Source organism: Macrobrachium rosenbergii, chromosome 17 (genome assembly GCF_040412425.1).
Source record: "Macrobrachium rosenbergii isolate ZJJX-2024 chromosome 17, ASM4041242v1, whole genome shotgun sequence".
Classification (NCBI taxonomy): Eukaryota; Metazoa; Arthropoda; class Malacostraca; order Decapoda; family Palaemonidae; genus Macrobrachium; species Macrobrachium rosenbergii.
This window is the reverse complement of record NC_089757.1, coordinates 8586782-8609878: the sequence shown is the minus strand read 5'-3', so window position 1 is coordinate 8609878 and position 23097 is coordinate 8586782. Positions and strand designations below refer to the sequence as shown.

Genomic DNA, 23097 nt, shown 5'->3' with positions numbered 1-23097 from the left:
AACAACGCATATTATCAAATTTATAGGTTCTCGTCAGAAAAAAAAAATACTGGAATGGAGCTGGAATAACTGATCAAATCAAAGACTGATAATCGTAACAGTGATACTCGAAGTACTACTGTGACCCGCAGATTGAGTGATAAAGATCGACTTTTAATTAAAAAATAAAAGTGGTGAGTCTTAATTGATGCAAAACTTGAGGTACTAGGTTCCAAAGTTGCGAGAGTGATGCAGGTCCACTTCCAATGAAAAAGAACCGATTGAAGCCAGTACGTACAGACGAAACCGTGACAGACGTCAGTGATACTAATGTAAAAGGTTACGAGAGTGACACAAGATTATTCTGAATGAGAATCGCCCTTAGGAGACATCCTGAAGGTCATCGATTCATCGCGTGTGTTTGAGTCTCCCTCTTGGCTTCGAATGCAGTGATCAATACGCCTCTTGCACACACTTCGCTCCATGTTTCTTATTTCTATTGTTCTTCATTTTTCCCATTTTTCTTCCTTCTTCTCGCCTTCTTCTTCTTTTTATTATTCACCGTCAAGGACCCACCTTGTAATAAAACTTCGAAGTAACAAAGGAAGGACAATTATGTTACGGAAACCTTGACCTCAATCCGCTGAGTGTCTCACTTCACTGAGACACCCAGTTTTCAGCGTTCAAATCTTCTGAACTTCATTCGTTTATTAAGGATTCTCAACTTCCGCCCATAAAATCAAATTTAAGTACTTTGCTTTGTTGCTAGTTATTGCCTGCCGTCAAGCTACAAACGAGCTGCGCAGTCCGAATCAACCTCATTGAGTTGGAATAGAAACATTTATAATACATTTTAATTTGTCTCATCTGTCTTTTAGATCACTAACGATCTTCGTCTTAAGTTATTCGAAAGTCAGGAAAGCTGACTTTTTGCTGCCGTGGAAAAAGTTCTTGGAACTTAGTATTGTGAACCAATTGTAACAGACGACATCACAAACGAAACAGTTATACTTACTGTTTTTACAATCCGTAGGATGGTAGTGCCGCCAGTGCACCTCGCGTGGTGCACTGTAGGCATTACTAAAAAGGTGTTTGAAGCGTCCCTTCTGCCCTTGGGTGCAGTCCCTCGTTAGCCTTTTACTTTACCTTAAATCCAGTTTCTTTTCTTCAATCTTGCTGTCCAACACCTCTGACTGTTACTTCTTAATGCAACTTTGGGGGCTGCTCCCAGCTCCACCTTTAGATCCTTGTACTTCATCTCCTTTGTTTTCTGGATCGCCTTGTCTTGCTGTCCAACCACTCCAACTCGCTCTTTTCACTGCCTTGAGCGCTGGGTGGTCGAAGGTGCCCCAATGTTTGGCTTGACAAACTCAATTTCATGAACTCAATCAGTTCTGTTTTTGATGTCGATGATTAAATAAAATGGTCTCTTAATAGTTTTTAATGGTAAAGCAATGAAGCAAAACAACGGGAAATGAGAAGTCTGACGCATGAATACTATGGCAACCCACTTCCCACAACATAACTCTGATATAATATTCAGACGCAAATTCAGACTACTCGTACATATCACGTAAAAGAGCAGCACCAAAAAATGACCAAGATCTTCATTCTAGGAAATTGAAATGCCAGTTAAAATTCCTTCCCAAAGTCATTTGTATTCAGAGTGATCGAAAGCATTTCTATACTTTAGACTGTGCGAAAGTGCTCCATTAAGTCGGGACACCTGAAACCAGGTGTAACCTTTCTCTCGAGAACGAAATGAATTCAGAACTATCACAGAAAACTGAAGAAAATGGAAGAATTTAAGTGAAAGGAAATAATGTATCCTGCATAGTTAAAAAGAAAAATTTAATTCCTATTAGGTCACTGCCGAAAGACGAAATTGTCTGCTTAATTTGGAAATGTCTTTGCTCGAAATCTAATCTCTTTTAGATAACGGCTTATGTTTAGCTCAATCTCGGTATTTCAAGACTTTTACCTGTACCGAAATTCGCTCCAAATGTTAAAGTAATATCGAGCAGGAACAGCCAAACAAGTCCTATAGTCAACATTTTTATTCCATTGGGACGTTTCGGCTGTAACACACTAAGCCATTTTCGACCTAAAATTGCGGCAAAACACCAAGACATAAAATTTTACGCTACTGTGCATTTCAGGGCCGTGTCTAATAGATTTTCGTCGATAAAATCTTGACAAAGCATCGGATGTGGACTATATATTGGAAATAGCTATTTGAACCCACAGCCTAATTGGCAAAAATATGCAGTGATGTCTAATGTGGACAATTAAGGCACTTATCAGAGTAAATCAAAGAAATTTAAAGGGAAACTTAGCCAAATTTAGTAAGCACCCCGAGAGAGGCTAGTTGTGACGTAAACTATGACATTAGACGTAATAGCAGGGTTCCCAGTGGTATGATAATGATCGTAGAAACACAAATATTTGACCCTCTTGTACAATAAGAAATACCTTGAGTAGGATATGGGTTAATTGTCGAAATTTTATTTTCTCTAGTCCCATTGAAAGTTCTTCATTAATGGTTTGCTCAAAGCGCAAGACCCTGATTCACAAAAGGCTGGGTTAATCTTAAACAAACAACATCATATCCTTTTACATAATTTTATATTACGATTTTTTTGAATTTCATATTTCCTTCAATTTCAATAAAGTACAGTATAATCAATGGATTAGTGGATTATGAAATTTAGGGCATAGCCCAAGCGCTCCGACTACGAGTTACGAGTATCAGTCAGCACTACAATGTAGTTAAGATTAAATGATATATATATATATATATATATATATATATATATATATATATATATATATATATATATATATATATATATATATATACTATATATATACATGTATATATATATATATATATATATATATATATATATATATATATATATATATAAATAAACGATGTAAATGAAATAATCAAAACACCTGAAAATTGAAAGAATGAGCGACTTCAAATCCATAAAAAAATAAATAAATAGATAAAACCGGGAATACATAGACTCACTGATAACCACTCAAAAACCCTACAACAAACATTAGTGTCAGTTTCAAGTAAATGAATCAAGCGTGTAGAAACAACAAAACTGACACAGAGGCACAAATAAAATAATGAAGGGGAGGTAGTGTGCTATACCAAGCACTGTGGATTTATCGTGGGACTGATCATGCATTAAGGAAGTTAAGGTTAGAACACTTGCGTTATGTTACATTCATTTAGCAGGACTAAGCAGGCAGGTACACGTGAACAGGAACTTTTGAGGAGACAACACGAAGCAACAGAAACTCCAGGGTAACAATGGTTTTCACAGAGAGTGTCACTGTAAGACTTGGTGCATATTTCAAGTTAAAGGAAACGTGAATTGCTCCACGGAACTTTGTTACACGGTTAATATTCTCATTTGATGGTCATTCCCTTATTGTACTCTACTTAGAGACATGGCTCATCGAAAAGATGAGAGAGAGAGAGAGAGAGAGAGAGAGAGAGAGAGAGAGAGAGAGAGAGAGAGAGAATGTAGGGTAGGTGTTTTAGTGTGTGAAACAATGTAAGAATACCATATACTACTATTGTTATACTACTTCTGCCAACATCTGAGTCTTCATTCATAAAGTACATGGGCGGGGTGTCTAGTAAAGTACGTCATACTACATTATCAATGAGTGGGAGGGCCTTAAGTAATGACGTTTTACTAGCCTCTATCTACAAGCCTGCTAGATTTAGCTAAGTTTCCCTTGAAATTTCTTTTATTTACTCTGATAAGTGCCTTAATTATGAACATTACACATCACTGCATATTTTTGCCAATCAGGTTGTGGCTTCAACTAGCTATTTCCAAAATACGATTGTTTGGCAAGATTTTATCGACGAAAATCAATTAGAAACAGTCCTGAAATGCACAGTAGTAAAATACAAATCAAAGAAAGGTCACACTCGGGAATAATTTTTCATAAACTACGTTACCATTACAAAAACACGCTACTCAGAAAACAAAACATGGTGACTTAAAACTAATACAATTTAGTCAATTACAGTAGGTCGGAAATGGCTTAGTGTGTTAAAGCCGGAACGTCCCAGTGGAATAAAAATGTTGACTATAGCGCCTGTTTGTCTGTTCCTGATGAGGATCAGATTCCTGAGGAATCAATCTCTAGCAACTAACAACGAGCAAATTAGGTTATTGTAATTCACAAAGGTTATCTCATCACCATACAGAGTTCATGCTAGTTTATGTAGGCACAATCGAGTGACATTCAAGTTAAGTATACCTTAGTTTAACCAGACCACTGAGGTGATTAACAGCTCTCCTAGAGAGGGCTGACCAGAAGGATTAGATTTATTTTACGTGGCTAAGAACCAATTGGTTACCTAGCAATGGGACCTACAGCTTATTGTAGAATCCAAACCACATTATAACGAGAAATGAATTTCTATCACCAGAAATAACTTTCTCTAATTCTTCATTGGCTGGTCGGAGACTCGAACGCGGGCCCAGCAGAGTGCTATCCGGGAACGATACCAACCGTCCAATGAAGTGACATTCAAATGTTTACAACGCCATATTGGGCCGGTAAAACACCGCACGTTTACAAAGCCACATTGGGCGGTAAAACACCGCATGTTTACAACGCCACATTGGGCGGTAAAACACCACATGTTTACAACGTCACATTGGGCGGGTAAAACACCGCATGTTTACAACGCCACATTGGGGGGTAAAACACCGCATGTTTACAACGCCACATTGGGTGGGTAAAACACCGCATGTCGGTGCTTGCAAAGAAAATACAAATAAAGCCGCCTCCTTCTTTTAGGGGTGTGGTTGACTGAGTAGTTGGCAGCTGATAGATAAGAATGAAGGATGGGATGTAGAAACTATGATTCACTGTAACACATTGGTTGGCAGAGATAAATATGTGATTAAGAAAGAGTTTTCAACCCTCTAATCAACATTGTCAAAGAACGCTAAAAATTGGCTACTATATGAAAGTTCGAGATTTTACGAGAGCATCATATCCAATAATATTTCAGCCATTCATTAGGAGGCAAAGTTTCACGAATACATTCATGAACGTTATGATCCTTCCTATAGTATGCACAGATAGAGGAGTGTTTACCCGTCCAATAACTGCAATAACTAGTATATGCGTGGTAATATTAATAAATAAATGAAAACTGGAGGAAGAACCAAGCCAATGCTTTTAGTCTGCTGTTCGAAGGGAAACCCCAAAAACACATCTTACATTTCAAGAGCAATTAAATTCCAAATGAGATGGGGCTTCCATACTATTATGCAATAGCTATTAAGTTTATTTCCAGGAAAAGCCTTTTCACGAAATATTTTCCTGGAATGTTACTTCATCTTTAGGTTCTAAACATGTGTCTCTTCCCCTACTTGATATTTACCTGTCTTTGTGCTAATTGTTTATCTTTCTCTGCGCTCTAAATTATGTTTGTCTATGCACGCCATTTAATATTACTTCTTTATGCATCGCAATTGTTACGATTAAATTACGCTGATTAAACTACGATTCGGCCATGTGGGCAATGAACAGACAGATATGCGAACCGAATCAAATACATATATCCCTTCGGCAAGGTAACAATAGCGAAATAGCATCCCACGCGTTTGTCAATAATACCGCAATTCTAAAACAACAAGACGGACCGAACAATTTCCATTTTACATCTGCGTTCAGATAAAAAAAAATGACAGCTCACAGTTTAGGTCGATTTTCAGAGTTCATAATTAAATACCTTTGTGTCTGAAAACTATACGGTTATTTACTCTTTCCTGCCATCAAATTACAGGGATGGAACGTCTCGTTTAAAAGGTCAGTTTCCCAGCAAATATCATTCAAAAATAGGGAGCGTTTATCGTCAATTGTGCTCTGAGTATTGTCCTATATGTCTACAATAATTTTATGGGTTCATTGTTTTATTGTTCCACATCATTCAGACGGTTCTGTGCAAGATATGATCCTCTCTAATTATGTATGTATGAATATAAGTTGTTTATTTAAACAACTGTGAATAAAATCTCAGTTATTTCAATCTCTAAAGTTCTGATGCAGATACCAGATTTCAACATTTCATATTATCTTTGCCACAAATTCATACAATCCTAAATCAAAATTCTTTCTACAGTTTTACAATTCTCATATTTAATCTAAATCAAAGATCTCTGTAGATTTCAATGACATATAAGTTGAATTTTACACGATCGTTCCACAATTAAATGCAGTTTTCTGGCGATACAAAGGCAATTACCCATAGTCTGGTCAAATTACTTGGGAAATTATATGTAGTTTTATAGACTTTTACTGTAAATGCAGTTTCATCGTTACTTATGGGAAATCAAAAATTTTCAGTTTTGTCTTCTACTGCCGTCTTCTCTATTCGAGTTTTACATATTTTTTTTCTTTATTATTTGCTATATTGTCTTATTTTTCCTTTGTCAAGTATCGAAAATGTTTTCCCTAAATCTTCTTTCATTGGTTTTTGTTTAATTTCATATTTTTTTTATTGAGTATATACTATTTTTTTTTATTCGAAATATGTATTAAAAGTTGTTGAAATTACAGCCACGAAGGAAAAGCGTAACAATTGAGATGCTAAGTACTTTCGTCTTATTACCAAGACATAGTCACAGCAGCTTCGTGGCTGCAACTCTGTCCTTATAATCATCAAGTTTTTACCTTTTCGTGACTTAAAATCAAACATATATATATATATATATATATATATATATATATATATATATATATGAAACATCTCCCTCAGAACCACACTAATGACGAAGTCATCCGCCTAGTAGTGGAGAAGTACGCGACTCTGGGACGCCCCAGAAACTGTCCTCTGCCTCTCCAACGGCTGATGAGGCAGTGCTGGAATTACAACCCGAAGGAGAGACCCAGCTTCTTGGCCATCACCAAATACCTCCTGAAGGTGAGTCGAGATCGTAGCTGACTTTTTTCGTAAGATTATATCTATCATGAGTATTTTAGTTTTGGATATAACAGAGTACTTCTGCCTAACGAATAATTGTTTATACTCTTTTTTCATATCCAGAGCTTTGCCTCCATTCCAGTCCGTTATTCGTTTACATTTTTACTTACATGTTCATTATTTTATTTCTGTTTCCTTTAGCAAACGTCCTCTGATTACCAGCAAAAGTTTGAGCAGGTTTCCTTCTACCACAAGAGATTAAGTGACTACTCGAGGTGAGTTGCTGGGATTATTTTTTTTTCTCGTGACTGACTCATTTAGTGCTACATCTGGCGTAACTTTATCAATAGGCAACGACGCCAAAAACTGTCACTAATAAGATATTTAATCTACCACAGGATTTTTAACTGACTGATTAAATTAGCGTCGTAATTGATATATATATATATATATATATATATATATATATATATATATATATATATATATATATATATATATATATATATATATATATATATTGTACCTAGTGCAACAGACACCGTAAATACAACGTTCAATAAAATAAATGATTTGCACTAAACTGAAAATCAAATCCTAAATTATAACCATTCTCAGGTGATAATTACTGAGTGTAAATTAACATAAAAAGACCCATTGATTGTCATCTCACGTAATGTTATTACATACCTTTAACCGTTTAATTTTAATTTAAAAAAAAATCGAAAATAAAGAATATAAAAGGAAGTTAGGGAAATTTTCAAGGCAAAAACAACCAGAATTTTCATTTGATTTTCGAAAGCAATATCTGTTTTCCACCTCAAAAGAAAGACTGATTAATTGGCCGATTAATTAGAAATTACCTGGAGCAGGTAGAAGCAGGAAGCAACGTTCGTCGTCATTATTCATGAACCTGAACAGTTTTTTTTTTTCTTTTCTGATTATACCAACTCAATTCCCTATAGTAGATGCAATTTTGCTTTTTGAAACGTGGCAAAAATATTCTTTTCTTAAATTCCCAGTAACAAAGACAAATCAGTACTTGAATCCTTATCGCACTTTCATTTATTCCTGGAATTGATTCATCAGTCAAGAGTTTATGTCTTATTTCGACCGTTTTTTTTTCGGTTATCTCAAATCGATAAATTGGCAAGCGTCAAGCCCGCCTGAAAAAAAAAATCATAAAAATATATTAATGCATCAGCCAATCTAGGCAGACCTTAAATCACAGCATAATATAGAGAGGCCTATGATAAATGGGAATGAATAACCAAGTAATGAATTAATAACTGATGAGAGAGAGAGAGAGAGAGAGAGAGAGAGAGAGAGAGAGAGAGAGAGAGAGAGAGAGAGAGTCTAAAATACCATGATAGCGAAACCTCGATTTGCTTCCATAGTATCGGACATATTTTGCAGAAGCACTCGGCCTGTGCGACACATATGGGCCGTAAGTAAAGATATTTATCCAGCGTTGCATTTTACAGTCATACTTCGTTTCCAGGCAAGGAAACCAAATATTTGCTTGCCATATACCTTCGAGAAATGGTAACTACATACTGGATTCCACAATTTAATGTAAGAATTATATAACTTCACATTGTAATATTGCAGCTTCACATGAAGTTATTTCATTTTTGTTGAAAATATTGAAGCTTCCTTATACAAAAAAAATTGAAATTTCGCATAAAAATATTTGACATTCATACAAAAATACTGCAACTTCACACGAAGAAGCACGAATCCATATACATAAATATCACAGCTTTGCAAACAGAGTAATTTATCTTAGACGGTGTCAGTGAAACCAACCGAAATCTGTTCTTTTGCTCTGGAAAAAAGTGAAAACTGCAGCAGAGGCTTTAATAATATAACGCAAAACTAATTTTTTATTGGTCTTTGTACACTGTTCTCTTCAAAGGGAGCCCAGACTATCAGCAAATTGACTAATTAGTCCTTCCTTCAGTCCTAATGAAACATTACGACAACAATTAGATATATAAAAGAGCTCTCTCCTCGTCAAAAATTTATATACGTTTTTCTTTCAAGGGAATTTACGTTAGCCTAGGAACAAGCAGTTTAATTCATGTCAAAAATTTATATACGTTTCTCTTTCAAGGGAATTTACAATAGCCAAGGAATAAGCCGTTTAATTCATGTCAAAAATTTACATACGTTTCTCTTTCAAGGGAATTTACAATAGTTAAGGAACAATCAGTTTAATTCATGTCAAAAATTTATATATGTTTCTCTTTCAAGGGAATTTACAATAGCCAAGGAATAAGCCGTTTAATTCATGTCAAAAATTTACACATGTTTCTCTTTCAAGGGAATTTACAATAGTTAAGGAACAATCAGTTTAATTCATGTCAAAAATTTATATACGTTTCTCTTTCAAGGGATTTTACAATAGCCAAGGAACACGCCGTTTAATTCATGTCCCACTGAAAGGTCAAAAAAACCACCGGAATATGTCAAACCGCCTTTCATTCCCTAAAATTACTTGGGACACTTAAAGATTCAAATTTAATATTATTCATTAGGTACAAACCGAAGGAGGAAGACGGCTACATGACTGAGAAGGTCAGAGAGAATGAGGGAGATGAGAGTGACGACATAGCGCTTCTCACGTCTCCTGATCTTAGCAATGGTAAGATCTTTTTTTATGCCTTGATGCTGGCATATGCTTTATTGGTATCTTTTAGCCTTTGCTTTGATTGGTTTCAATGTATATATATATATATATATATATATATATATATATATATATATATATATATATATATATATATATATATATTATATATATATATATATATATATATATATATATATATATATATATATATATATATATATATATATAAATATTTATATATGTATGTATGTGTGTATGCATTAGTTCATTGCCCTTATTTATTTTCTTTAACCTGATCTCTGTTCAAAAAAATTTTTTTCGTAATATCACTTCTCACTTTGCCCCTAAAAGTGATATTTCTTCTTTTTTCTAAATGTTTTTCAGTTACCGTTATAATGATCCTGATTTTTTCCATTGGTTTACATTGCTATGTTCAGTTTCCCTTGTTTATTTTCTGAGTTCCAGTTGTTTCATAATGACCTTGTTCAGTCTGCCTGTTTCTGTAACCTATAGGGCACTGAGTAATTTTTTGATCAGTGGCATTCATATCTAATTTTACTTTAATGCTTACTTTTGCTTTATTCTCCCGGTCGATAATCTTATGTATATCTTTCTATTTTATACTTTGTTGGGGTTTCACGTTGTCCTGTTCGTTTAATTTCGATGCGAAAATTACTCTTATTGATTTTAATGTCATTTCGAGTCGTTTCTATATTAATCTCAATTTCGTTGTGATTGCTTGGACCTCCAAATCCTACGATTCAATTCTTTGTTTTATTTTCACTGAATATGAACGACTTCTGTCACTGTTTTGGAATTAGAATTTATTCCGGTTATATGGCATTGACCACAGCTCTCTTATTCTCGGCGTTGAACGAAAGTGTGCTTCTTTACTGACCTAACCCAAGTCAGCTTCTTAAAACTGATCTCAAGTAGCGGCAGCCGATATTCTTTCAACCAGTGGTGGGCTCTGAGCAGCATAAGCAGTAAATGAAGACTACCTCTGTGATAACGGTTGCGGAAATTTACCGTCAGCTCCAAAAACAAAAATAGACTTAGTGGCATCTGCCATAACTAATGAAATCATAAGTAATACGTCAAAGATAATGGTTTCCAATGATCTTTAAATTTTGTTCACTAAAACTAGTTCTGCTAGGTAAATGTGCAGACAAATGGATTAATATTACATATATTTTACACAATATGGGAAGATAGTTTTACATAACATCTAAGAACTTATATATGTGTATCCAAAAAATGTTTCATCAGTAAGCAAACGTAGGCAGTGATGCATTTTGTCCCAGAGATGACAGGTTCATTAACAATGTATTTTTTTAAATTTTCACTGCCATTTACTTGCTTATGAGAGGAACCCTTAAAAACTCATTTTTCAGCACGCAGCTACATTTATAAAGACAAACTAATAGACACACACACACACACACACACACACACATATATATATATATATATATATATATATATATATATATATATATATATATATATATATATATATATATATATATATATATATATATACATATACATATATATACAGTATATATATGTGTGTGTGTGTGATGAAATGTGAACCTCTGTTTGTTAATTTCCATTAATTACTCAGCAAGAAACAAGTGGTCTTATACTTTCCTAATTGTTATTTACTAGGATCGTCGGTATTAATAAGAGATTTTTGCATATATTTGTGCATTTGTAGGCATACTAAATAAAACGCCCAAACAACAAATTATCTAATAGAATGTTCTCTAAAATAATATCCTTAACTGAGTGTACACCATTCTTTCCTTTTCTAAGCGACATTACTCTCTGTCCCTTCCTGGCTTAGTGTGCACTAATAAAATTCTCTTTTCCATAACGTAAGGTAATTTCATAAACTTTTGGCGTATTAATTAAACACAAAAATTTCCGAAGTTTTGCCTCTTATTTAGGCACACCATCTTCTCACAAATTGGTGCAATCAAGATCTTACCAGTTTAGTTGTATAACACGATTTTTTCTCCTGAGACACTGCTGAGTAAGAGTATCATTGCAAATTTCTTAGGAATGAAGTTTTTCAGTGGTTGAGAAACTGTTTATACTAGTTTTCCCTTTCATTATATCTGATAAATCAAATAAGCTTAAGAAACTTGACCACACCCACAGTTCATTTCACCCTTGTACCAAGTAATTACAGAATTATGTTCATTTCCATCAAAATTCCCTTACAAGCCAGAAAACAGAAATCAACCGGAAAACAATTTGTTTAAAATTTCTCCTTACTTATAATCATCGAAATTACAGATTTTCTCTTTTGCCTTCCAGAGAGCTCAGATGAGGACTTCACTCAATGTAGATTTGACCACAAACAGTTCCAGGGAAAAGGGCAGTGGCCAAAGAAAAAATCTCGTCACGCCAAACTGACTCAAATCGCTGAAATACAGCCAAGTTCTTGCCGTACCTCTACAGTGCTCAAGGAAGGTAACGAAAACTTGTCTCTACTTCCAAAGAATCACCTGTATACCAATTTTACTTTGGAGGAAAGGTCGCCATGTCAGTTACCTGCCAAGAATCCTGTTATCCAGTCCTATCCAGGTAGAAAACTGACTGGTTTGCAGAATCCTCCCCCTCAGTTAGTCATACCTGGAGACAACAAGGATCTGCCTTATGCCCAACTCCAGCTGAGCACGCCTAGTACACCAGCAAGCAACCCTCTGACACCATCCATGATTCCATTAACACCAATTACGAGCCAGTTGTCACCTGGCCTCCGTGTCCCATTACCTGTGTTTGCAAGAGCCTCTTCTCCTGTTCTGAAGCCATCAACTTCAATCCCCACTCTTCTCCCTGCTGCACTTGGATCATCATCCTCCTATCCTCAATGCATCGTTGATATTACCAACCAAACATTGCCAGGACATCATTCCATCTCTATACCAGCATCCCCAACAAGAGACAGGAAGTCATTCTTAAAGCTGGGCTCCCGAAGCGACGACATAATCAAAACATCGCCAGCGAGTGAGGATTGCCAATATTACAACATGCAACCATCACTGCCAAGTACGGAAGCCGACACCATGATGGCTTCTAAATCTGTCCCGACAGAAGCAGGTGCTATTGAATCTTGTAGTTTTAGTGCACACAAAAACCACCTCAGTGAATCTCTTTTGAGTTGTGATGATGATGATGATGATGATGATGATGATGATGATGCTGATGGTGGTGATTTTGACGAAATAGATGACGACTGTGATGACAATGAAGACGGAATTATTGCCAGTCGCAGTGATCGTCATATACAGCAGAAGCCCCCAGAAGAGCCTTATTTAGCAAAAAGTAGAAGGTACAGTTTAGAAACAATGATAACACGACCTCTTACCACAGACGACAGTTATTTAAGTCATTCTTATAGCAAGGGTAATCATTTAGAAAACATGCCAATACTTCAAAGTACAGTCATTCCAGGTAGTGAGTTACCAAAATCTCGGTACAGAAAAATCTATGAAAACTTTTGCGGCAAAATTTTACTAGACGAACTGGACCCTCTGAACGTGGTGGAACATTACGCCAGACCGAAGAGGAGAAAGGCTCGGGAGCACGTCGGTGTGGCATCACTGCCGAGTTCCAGAAGCACCACGCTGAGCAGAGCAGACCCCAAGAGCTGCCACCGCCGAAAAATGAGTTCCCTGGAGGACTTTGAGTTGCTATGATCCTTGTTGGAATTGCCATGGATCTTTGCTTCTGCTGCCTCCGAATAGTGAACTATTGTGCTTTAAATTACCAGTAGTCATCAGAAATCGTTAGTCAAGACAATAAGACTTTTATATGAACCGTCTAACCGAATTAAAGTGTGCATTCAACATAAAAGACCTACGCTAGATCCGCCGAGCTTAATGTTAGTGCCAATTGTTTACATTTTGAGAAGTGTCACTAGCTTTTCTTTTCAGTGTTTCATTCACCAATGAGAACGACCAAGAAAGTCTTTGGATACCTGGTGTAGTAAAAAAAAAAAACTGCTATTTTTTTGCTTTAACAGGAAAATTCTGGAGCGAAGTGGTGTACATAGATAATGACTGGAAGTTGCTTTTAAGAGCATAATCATGGTCGTAAATAAAAGGTATTATGTTTTCTCAGTATCTTGCCGTTCAAGCAGTGTCCTTTCTTGATAGAGTACAGCCTACAAGACTTCGCTTTTAAAAAACTCATGAGCCTTCCAGCTTTCTTTCAAAGAGAGAGAGAGAGAGAGAGAGAGAGAGAGAGAGAGAGAGAGAGAGAGAGAGAGAGATAAAATGTAATCTTTCTAATCAATTAAATAATAAAAATTTAAGTCCACCCTTCCTGGATACGACGCCAGGTCTATCAAACCACAACAGCAAATGCAGAAGCATAATACTTTCCAGTCTACACCCTTGCGTCGATGACGTCACTAGCGAAAAGCATTCTCTGTGTGCCTGTATATGCTTTTGCTAGCCTATGAAAAGTGCATAAAGAACATTTATTTCCATTTTGCAGACTGCCTATGCCAAGGCCTAATCATCGTAAGTTCACAGTTATCTTCACCCAAAACAAATAAAAAGAATAACGCGATTGTTTCTTTTATTTTCACATTTTAGGAAGTTTTTTGCTCTAGTTTTTACATGATTATCTCATTTTCATTTCATTATTATAAATCTGTGTAGAGATCAGGCGTTTCAGCGTGCACTTTTTTTGCACAATGTGTCGTCATTATTGCAATAAAAAAATTTTTAATTCTGAAGTAACCTGTTCGTGAAAACTACGATACTGATGAATTCATATAATTTTCTGCGTATTTTATGTTTTTATCTTTTCACACTAGATAGTGCCTAATCATCATTAGCGACTTATTTTAATGTAAGTTATCTTGTGATGAAAAGTCTATTTAGCTGATTTATACATATACCACTGTGAAATAATTCATAGCTCGTTTCCTACTATGGCGATTATTTCATACATTAAATTTTCTAACTCATCCTTAGACGTTCATGATGTGGAATGACAAAAAAAAAAAAAAAGTATTTCAATACTATCTATGAAACAAAAAACTGCCAAAATTATGTTTAATTTATGGTTATTTCAGACGTTCCAAAATGAAAGTGATGTTGGGGTTTTCCTTGGTACAGTATTATTTAAAATTTTGTATATATCATTTGCAGTTTAATTACACGTATTGCGATTACATCCTCTTCTCTTTACGTTCCCTGTTTCCCTATAATTTCGTCCCTTGTCTTTTTTTTACTGTGTATTCTCTCTGTATCTCATTTTCTCTCTCTCTCCTTATGTATGTGTTTGAGTGTGTGTGTGTGTGTGTGTGCTTGCGCGAATGCATGCATGTTTAAAAATTAATTTGTATATCTGTGTATGTATGTGTATACATAATAACCTCAATTCCAGTGTGCTACAACATTACTTAATGTCCACCAGTGAAAATAGAGGCTGTACTCACATTGTTGGCTGTGTGCAATTTATATGAAGAATTTGTACTGCAATGTTCTTTGTAATAAATGTATAAATAACGAGGGTTTTACTTCCTTTAAAACTATTTTTCTTGTTTTAGGTTTACTGTGACGGTAAAGTTACACGTACGATTATCGTTAGCGATAATTATAAATGAAATCACAGTCTTACTACCTGATATTCCCTGTAACAGTTACAGATATTTAACACCTATGATATGGTTAAGCGCTATAAATGCCATGTGAAATGGCGTTCGGCTTCAAGCTATTAATTTAATAGACGTAACTATCCAAACAACTATAGCAATCGTTTCTTCTTATCGAGTAAGTCAACCGTGTTAACATTTATTAATTCGATAAACACTAAGCTGATTGCCGTGCCTTGTCAAGACTGTTAAAGGAACTGAGATTTTCATTGCTACCTAATATGAATTACCTGAAAGAGTAATGGGTAAGACACGAATTATGATGAAAAAAAATGTCTCGGAAAGAATCGTCATTTCCCAGTGTTCTTTGCGAATCAGGAAAATACCTCTGAATTATTGTACATTTCGTGTAATTATTCTTGAAGCGAAATTGAATAGCCCTAAAAAGGTATTCATTAAGCCACTAAGCCTTCCTCCATTATTCCAACTCGTAATTTCAAATTCCAGTTCTGAAAATAATTTCCTAAATGACGCATTCAACAGTGGTAAATGTACAGCGTTCTTTTGAAACTGACCAAACCAAAATCCACGTGAAGAATGTGAAATTTCGCTTGTTATTTCAAAAACTTACAATGCCTCCTACCACAGCTTAAGCGAATAATGTTGAATTGGAAATAAGGTTGAAATAATGTTGCTCAGAAAGTTATCAATAGTGTAACAAACATATAGTAAAAATTAATATGAAAGCTTTTTTTGTGACTTTACGAATCTAGACACCACACAAAAATAGTTTAGGAAAACAGCTGATGTAGAATATTTAGGAAACGAAACGGTTCACAGCGTCACTCACGGCGTAGTTTCCCAGAAGACTAGCCTTTGTTACTTTGCAATGCGTTTTCAATAATGGCTATGATTATAAGCAAAGGCTTTCTCTCAATAGCAAAATGTTCTTCACTGTCTAGTATTGCTTTAGTTCGTGATCTAAAAGTTTGGCCTCAAGTCGAAAGGTCAAGGCAAGACCTTTTTCTAACCTCATTGTTGATTCTGTTCAAGTGTTTAGAAAACAGACGAAGTGGGCAGCAAATGGATTTGTAGCGGTTGTAGAACAGAGTGTGCTTATTTCTCTTGTCTAGTAATAGTAGCAGAAATATTTGCTATAATGAAGCTGAGCTCGCATTAGGAAATTGGTAACTGACGTCGTTATGGAGCCGAGTAAAGATAGAAGTTATTACATATTAATTAAAGAAGGATTAAATATATCTGAAACACGCTTCCTAACTAGTAAGTAAGGAACGATCTCTAAAATGTTTCAATTAACTTATATGAGGAAAATTCGGAAGCGAAAAGCAGAGGGTTGGGGAGGTGGCACGGTTATCATAAAGCCAAGCCGTAAAATGACGCCAGCACACTCTGGAAGTCTATAAGCAGATCTCTGGCAACGAAAGATCAAACGGCCTCATTGTCTTCCTGTCCAGAGCAAACACGAAGAGAAAAGAAATTTTCGCAACTTGATTCCTTTGAGAAATCCCGCCTACGAAGATTTCTTCGCTGCAACGTAAAAGAGAACACGGCTTAAGAAAATTGCCGCATGGTTTCACTAATAAATGGGATTAAACTAAATTTCAGTTCCAAACTGAACAAATGGCTTTATTCTTGAGAACGAATTGCTAAAATCCCATGTTCTGTGTTAAATCTAACACATTTCGAATAACTCGTACAGCAGGCTCCAATGACATTGCAAGTTATTCCTTTAGATTATGACCCACAATTATATTTAGCCTAAAACTTAACACTGCTCATGAGATGAATAGCTTAAATTATCATTTCAGTCTAAAACTAAACTTGTGGATTTACTAATGCATGTAAAGGAATTAATATGATCAGCAAATCGCCAATTTAATTGCTTTATTATTGGCTTAAATTATCTTTTGAAACGAAAACTTATAAAGGGGTTTAGAAATTACAAGCGAGCCGTATAACAGTGAACATGGAACTTCACCATTACAACGAAGAGAAGAAATTAACATTAGCGCATCCTACTCATTCATGAACAGAAAAAAATACACAATCAACAAAAATGATGAATCTAGGAAAATTTGGTCATTTAAATGTTATTCATCTTCTTATAAGATTAGAAACATGAGGTTAATGAAAACTAAATATATGCTTAACAGAACGACCTGCAGTATAGCGAGCTCGACATCTGAACTGGTAAGTGTTACACCTCATAATCAATTATAGCACACTTGGGTTTACGAGAAATTCTAACCAAAAGTGAGAAAATAATCTGTTAACAAAATGGTGTTTCACTGGTTAGCAAAGACGAACTAACAAAGTTCCAGAAATATTCCTCAAGTTGCTATGAGTAACTAGACAAATTCTCATCAAATTTAGCAGAAAACAGTTCAAGTCAATTATTGTTAACCGGACCCAAATTACAAATAAGTCAATGTTCTCTAGATCCAATAAGAAAGTTTGCCTTGGAAAATTTTCTCTAAGTTCAATCCCCAATATTCTACTTGTGTTAATCCATAGCAATCAGAGTTCCAAAGTTATATCTTTATAAGAAATTCCTAAAGTTTGCTCAGCTCTGAACAGACTCCTGAAAGCTCGCTGCTTAATGTTGAATTCAGACCTTTTGTTACACTGGAAATACTCAAAGACTGATAGTTCCCAATAATAATAATAATAATAATAATAATAATAATAATAATAATAATAATTATTATTATTATTATTATTATTATTATTATTATTATTATTATTATTATTATTATTATTATTATTATTCTTTTATGAAACTGTTCATAACAAATCTTCAGGATTCTTTGCCTTACAAGTAGGAAAATTCTCATTTTAATCTTGACCGAACAGTCTATACTTATAGTAGCGAAAACTAATGAGAATTTCTATCATTATTTAATAGCACTTATTGGAACAGACCTACCCAGATCCAGCAGTTTGACAAATGATTCATGAAGACAGCAGGAGTGCCCATTTGACAAACATTACCTGAATCCGTTAGGAAAGAGGCTATTGACAAACATTCCTTGGATCCAGTAAGATAAGATGACAACTAAGCAAATGTTCTTTGGATCCAGTATGATGATATTACGATTTGACAAACCTTTCTCTGAAGTCAAATTTTGAATCTGACTCGTCTTTAAAATTCTACCAGTATTTATCCACGAAAAATTATTCTCTCACTGCTTTGTGGATTAAAATGTATCCCCCCAAAAAATCTAGTCTTCTCAGTTGTAGGTTATTTTGTAACTCAAGAGATTGTCCCTCTGAAATATTTACCATTCCTGAAAAAAAACTCTTCGCTTCTCTGTTGTATGCTATTTTGTACCTCAAAAACTGTGACCAAGTAATTTTGTTATCTGCAAGTGCTACTTTGATCAACTAAATAAAGCGGCTACTGGGTAAATATTATCCTGCCAACACATGAAAAAATTAAATTGGGCATAAAAACAATTCTGGCTATGTATGAATTAGGTAGAGCGAAGCACCAGAATATCGAAAACACTTCACACACTCTCCAGACCAAAACAAAAATCACGGCTAAGAAGCACTTTTCAACTTTGAGAGCAAGAAAGTATACTAGGTTACTTTCCCTAAATTCGTGTGATAACAGTTCAAATATTTAGGTTTTTATGCAAAACAGAGAAGGTGAAAGAGAAATGCGTTTTGTATATACTCGTACTGACGAGAATCAAGAAGAATCAACAAATTTCCAGTAGTCATCTGAGGTCTAATCCAAAAGGGACAATCCTTTTGTTATAACATTCATATGTGTGTGTGTGTGAGAGAGAGAGAGAGAGAGAGAGAGAGAGAGAGAGAGAGAGAGAGAGAGAGATTATTAGATCAATGTGATATGGCAGAGTTCTTCCACGGAACAACCTCTTAGCCAACACCACGAGAAAATTAAGGAGCGAATTGAAAGCCCTAAAGATGCAACACAATTACGAAATCCAAGAAGCTGTTTGCTGCTCATCGGGAGCTCAATGCCTGGTCTTGGCATCAAAGGTGGGATGCGTCACTCACACCGCGAGATACGCCTTACGAAACCGCGAGCTCAGGGTTATTTTTATAATAACAGTCGTGATTTGAAAGGCAATGTATAATTCATATAGCTTTTGACAGACATCTCTTGTGAAACCAATGTGGTTCTTCGTTACCATATGGTGTTTTCTTTTTCTCCGCGCATGAAATTGTAGATTATGTATGTACAAAAGATTTTAACAATGTGTATATATATATATATATATATATATATATATATATATATATATATATATATATATATATATATATATAGGTGGATGTATGTGTGTCTGTGGTTCAAAGACAAAATGACTACATCTTTGCATAGCCATTACACAAAGACATGTATCATAAGTAAGAAAAAAATGCTTAAAATGTAAAAGCCAGAAAAGCGAGAAAAAAATTATAGTGACTAATCAAAGAAAAACGGCTTTTTGCACAGATTTCTCAATTCCCCCTTTAAAAAACAAAACTGGAATAAATGTATAGAAGGCTGCCTAACAGGTAAATAAATACGAGTTCCTACATTATATAAAAAATAAGTGAATGTTTCTATGACATAATTTTCAGTCCTTGACCTGGAAAATTCAATTTATTGCTGACAGAGATTCCTTACTAATGGAAACCTGAAGACAAGACAGCTCTTCATGTCTATAACAAAAACAGAAGGAGAAACAGTACTGTACGACTTTACGAAATACCCTTCAGGCGAGGAGCAATGCCAAGCCGTTTTGGAATTATTTTGCATAACTTCTTTGACAAATGAAAGAAAGCCTCTGATAAAAGGAACAGCAACAGAAATGTATGCAGACTGTGTTCTACAAGATTACGGAACGCTCTTAATACCAGATACAACAGTAAACAGAATTGTACAGTTTTAAGGAACGTCCAATATAAGAGGAACGATAATCAACTTTCTTGTACTGCTTCATGGTATACCTATGATTAAAAACAAAACAATCAAATGTGACTTGTTGCCTCGCATAAAGCTTCTGATGAAAGGAGTAAGTACTCCGATAAAGAGGAACAACAGGTAACTTTGTTGCGCCATTTCACGGAATGCCGCTGGTAAGAGGAACAGCAATAGAATGTCCTGTGTAACGCTCTTTGTGGAAGAAGTAACTTCCCGAAAAGTACAGCGTCAGTGATTAAACGGACACCCCCTCGCCAAGAACAACAACAAACAGGCGTGCGCTTCTTGTGGTGTCCACTTCTCTGGATCCTACTGTCAAATCAGACATTCATGGTTTTGGAGTGGGTCAGAATCGTCTGTCAGTCAAACCCCTGAAGCTCAATGACCCTGGCTGTAAAGTGAGTAAAATTATTTCAGCATTTTCTCTCATGCAACAACAGTAACATTCAGGAAAAATCTCAGGGGGTCATTTGTGACTGAAGCTATATCAGTAGTTCGATTCTTTCTTAAGAAGCAAGTTGATGAAACACAGGGGAAAATGAACAATGATAGTTATATATTAGTAATAATCTAGAAACCACAAGAGAAAAAGTATATTCCCATTTATTTTAAGAGATAAAAAGAGAAAAGGTAGTTTACCCATGAGAAAGAAGGTTGCGAAAAATGGAATTACCTGTTAATAAAAGAGATAATGATATTAATAATAATCATAACAAGTAAGTTTATGAACAACAAAAAGACATTCGCAGTAATAAAGCTACTGACGATACTGCCAAATAAACTAAAAAAAAAAAAAAAAATCAAACCATTCTGGAACTTACGCTTTCTAAATCCATACACCACCAAAATCACGATTGTACCCATGCCAGCGGGGCATACCCATGCGCAAAGTGGGATGTCGTGTCCGCGGAATAATTAAAGGCGAACCAAGGCGCAAGCGAAAGAAGGCACTCGACTCATGCATGATCACAAATGCTTCTGTGATGAGCCTCCGTCGTCATGCGATTTGTATCTTGATATTAGAATTTCACCTTCGATTTTCCTCTATGAGCAGTTTTTATTTTTTTTTTTTTTTGCGACAGTTTCTCTGCCTCACCGTTTTCTTTTAATCCTTATGTCTGTGTTTATATTGCTTTTATTAATATTATATTGCACTTCGTCGCTTATTCCTTAGCAGGTGTGACTCTTTATATTTCTTATTTTCATTTAATTCATTTTTACTTTTGCCCCTTTATGTCAATGTCTCTACATAACCTTTTTTGTCTTATTTAACATTTATGTACGTTTATTATTTATTGTGTGTATATCATATTTATTATTTTAATTAAGATTTTTTAACTAGAAAATAATTTATTATGATAACACTCCGATCTTTTTATTTTTAGTGCCATTCATTTTTTTCACTTTTTAAGTGAGCATGAACTTGCCCTTGAATGTGCTGAGTAAAATAGCCTGGAAACATAGAAAAAGAAAGCGAATTTTTAATAACTGATAGAATGGTTCATAAAACCGACTATTTCCGGTGCTTTCCAATCTCCAGGCAGTTGAATCTCCACGGACAATTGTCGTTGCATAAAAGAAATAATTGTGATCAATATTGTATACATAGCTTTACGAGACCGGATAAAAGTGAAGGATTAAACTCGAACGGACTTTATGCGAAGCAGAATGCCTGAATATGATATCTGTTGTATTACTTATTAATATTAGATTTAGCTAACCTCAGTCCCTCTCCTTACATAATTTATCATCACCTAAGGTCATATTCAGGTCTCAATAATTCATTCTGTACGTAAGTGACCATTCGCTGAAATCAATACTAATTCAAATAGGGTAACTTAACTTCACTGACGTGTCCCCAAGTAAATGTCTTTGTTCTAATTAGTAATATGCTTCATGATATGGATTTAGGATTTATTTGTTTACGTAATAAATTACACTTCAGCTGGACTATATTTCCATAAAATACCGCTTTGTAATGGTTACGTGCAAGCTTACGGTTTTGCACGGACTAAATCTACAATATTATTCAGATTTTAAGTAGAGAATTCGAGGTTCAACCGGTAATGTTTTCCTTAATAGAATCCCAACTATTTTACGTTACATTTATTACATACCTTTCAATACAGTGCCCATGTCAGTCTTTCTTCGGTTATACGAAATGTCTAATAGAAAGCCTCTAAAAGGATATGCAATCCGAATATCTTTAGCTAGCTTTAATTTCCACTGGAATAATGTTTGTCTTACAAGATTTGATGTATGAGAATTCGGCATAAAGCCAAGCACTGGGGCACTTTCACCCATTCAGTGCTTTGTACAGGGAATCGAGGGAGTTGGAGTGGTTGGACAGCAGGATTGCAGAAAGGAAGCAGAATGAAGTAAAAGGCTTAGAAGTGGGTGCAACTAAGGGCCGAAGGGACGCTATAAAAAGCCGTCAGAAATGCCTACAGTGGAAATAATGTTCATGCTTCATGATTTATAGTTACTTTAACCTTACCAGAGAACTCTCGACGTACCTCCTAATTCAATATTTCCTCCGATATATTTTCCAAATGATATATTTCACATGCAGGTAATTTCAGATGTTCTTACAATCTTTTTGAATTTACCAAGATGAATATTGCTTAACCTCCATTATATCTGTACTAGAAAAATATTACGTAGCATTACATTCTTGAACTAAAAAAAAAAAAAACGAGAATCCCCTGCAACTGTAATTATACCGGAAGTATTATTCATTGACAATAACCTTTTGTGCAAATCCGAAATTATTCAACCTATTCCAAGAAATTTTTTTCCACGCACATTAGACCGTTACTAATTTTACATGAGTTAATGAAATAAGCAGACCTTTTAAAATAAGTAACTGATTATGTTTTAACAAGAATACCCATGCCGTGAAGAATGTCAGTCAATCATGAGAGGTT

The 23097-nt window shown here is 35.1% G+C and overlaps 1 protein-coding gene across 3 annotated transcripts in view; it reads left to right on the top strand.

The window, feature by feature from the left end:
* LOC136847715 (insulin receptor-like) overlaps positions 1-15125 on the top strand; it is a 273218-nt gene extending 258093 nt beyond the window's left edge. For all 3 annotated transcript variants that reach the window (XM_067119573.1, XM_067119574.1, XM_067119572.1), the window contains 4 exons: positions 6791-6955; positions 7157-7230; positions 9496-9602; positions 11916-15125. In XM_067119573.1, the coding sequence (XP_066975674.1) occupies positions 6791-6955; positions 7157-7230; positions 9496-9602; positions 11916-13300 (1731 nt within the window). In that variant the 3' untranslated portion in view covers positions 13301-15125. The remainder of the gene's footprint in view (positions 1-6790; positions 6956-7156; positions 7231-9495; positions 9603-11915) is intronic.
* The last annotated feature ends 7972 nt before the right edge of the window (positions 15126-23097 follow it).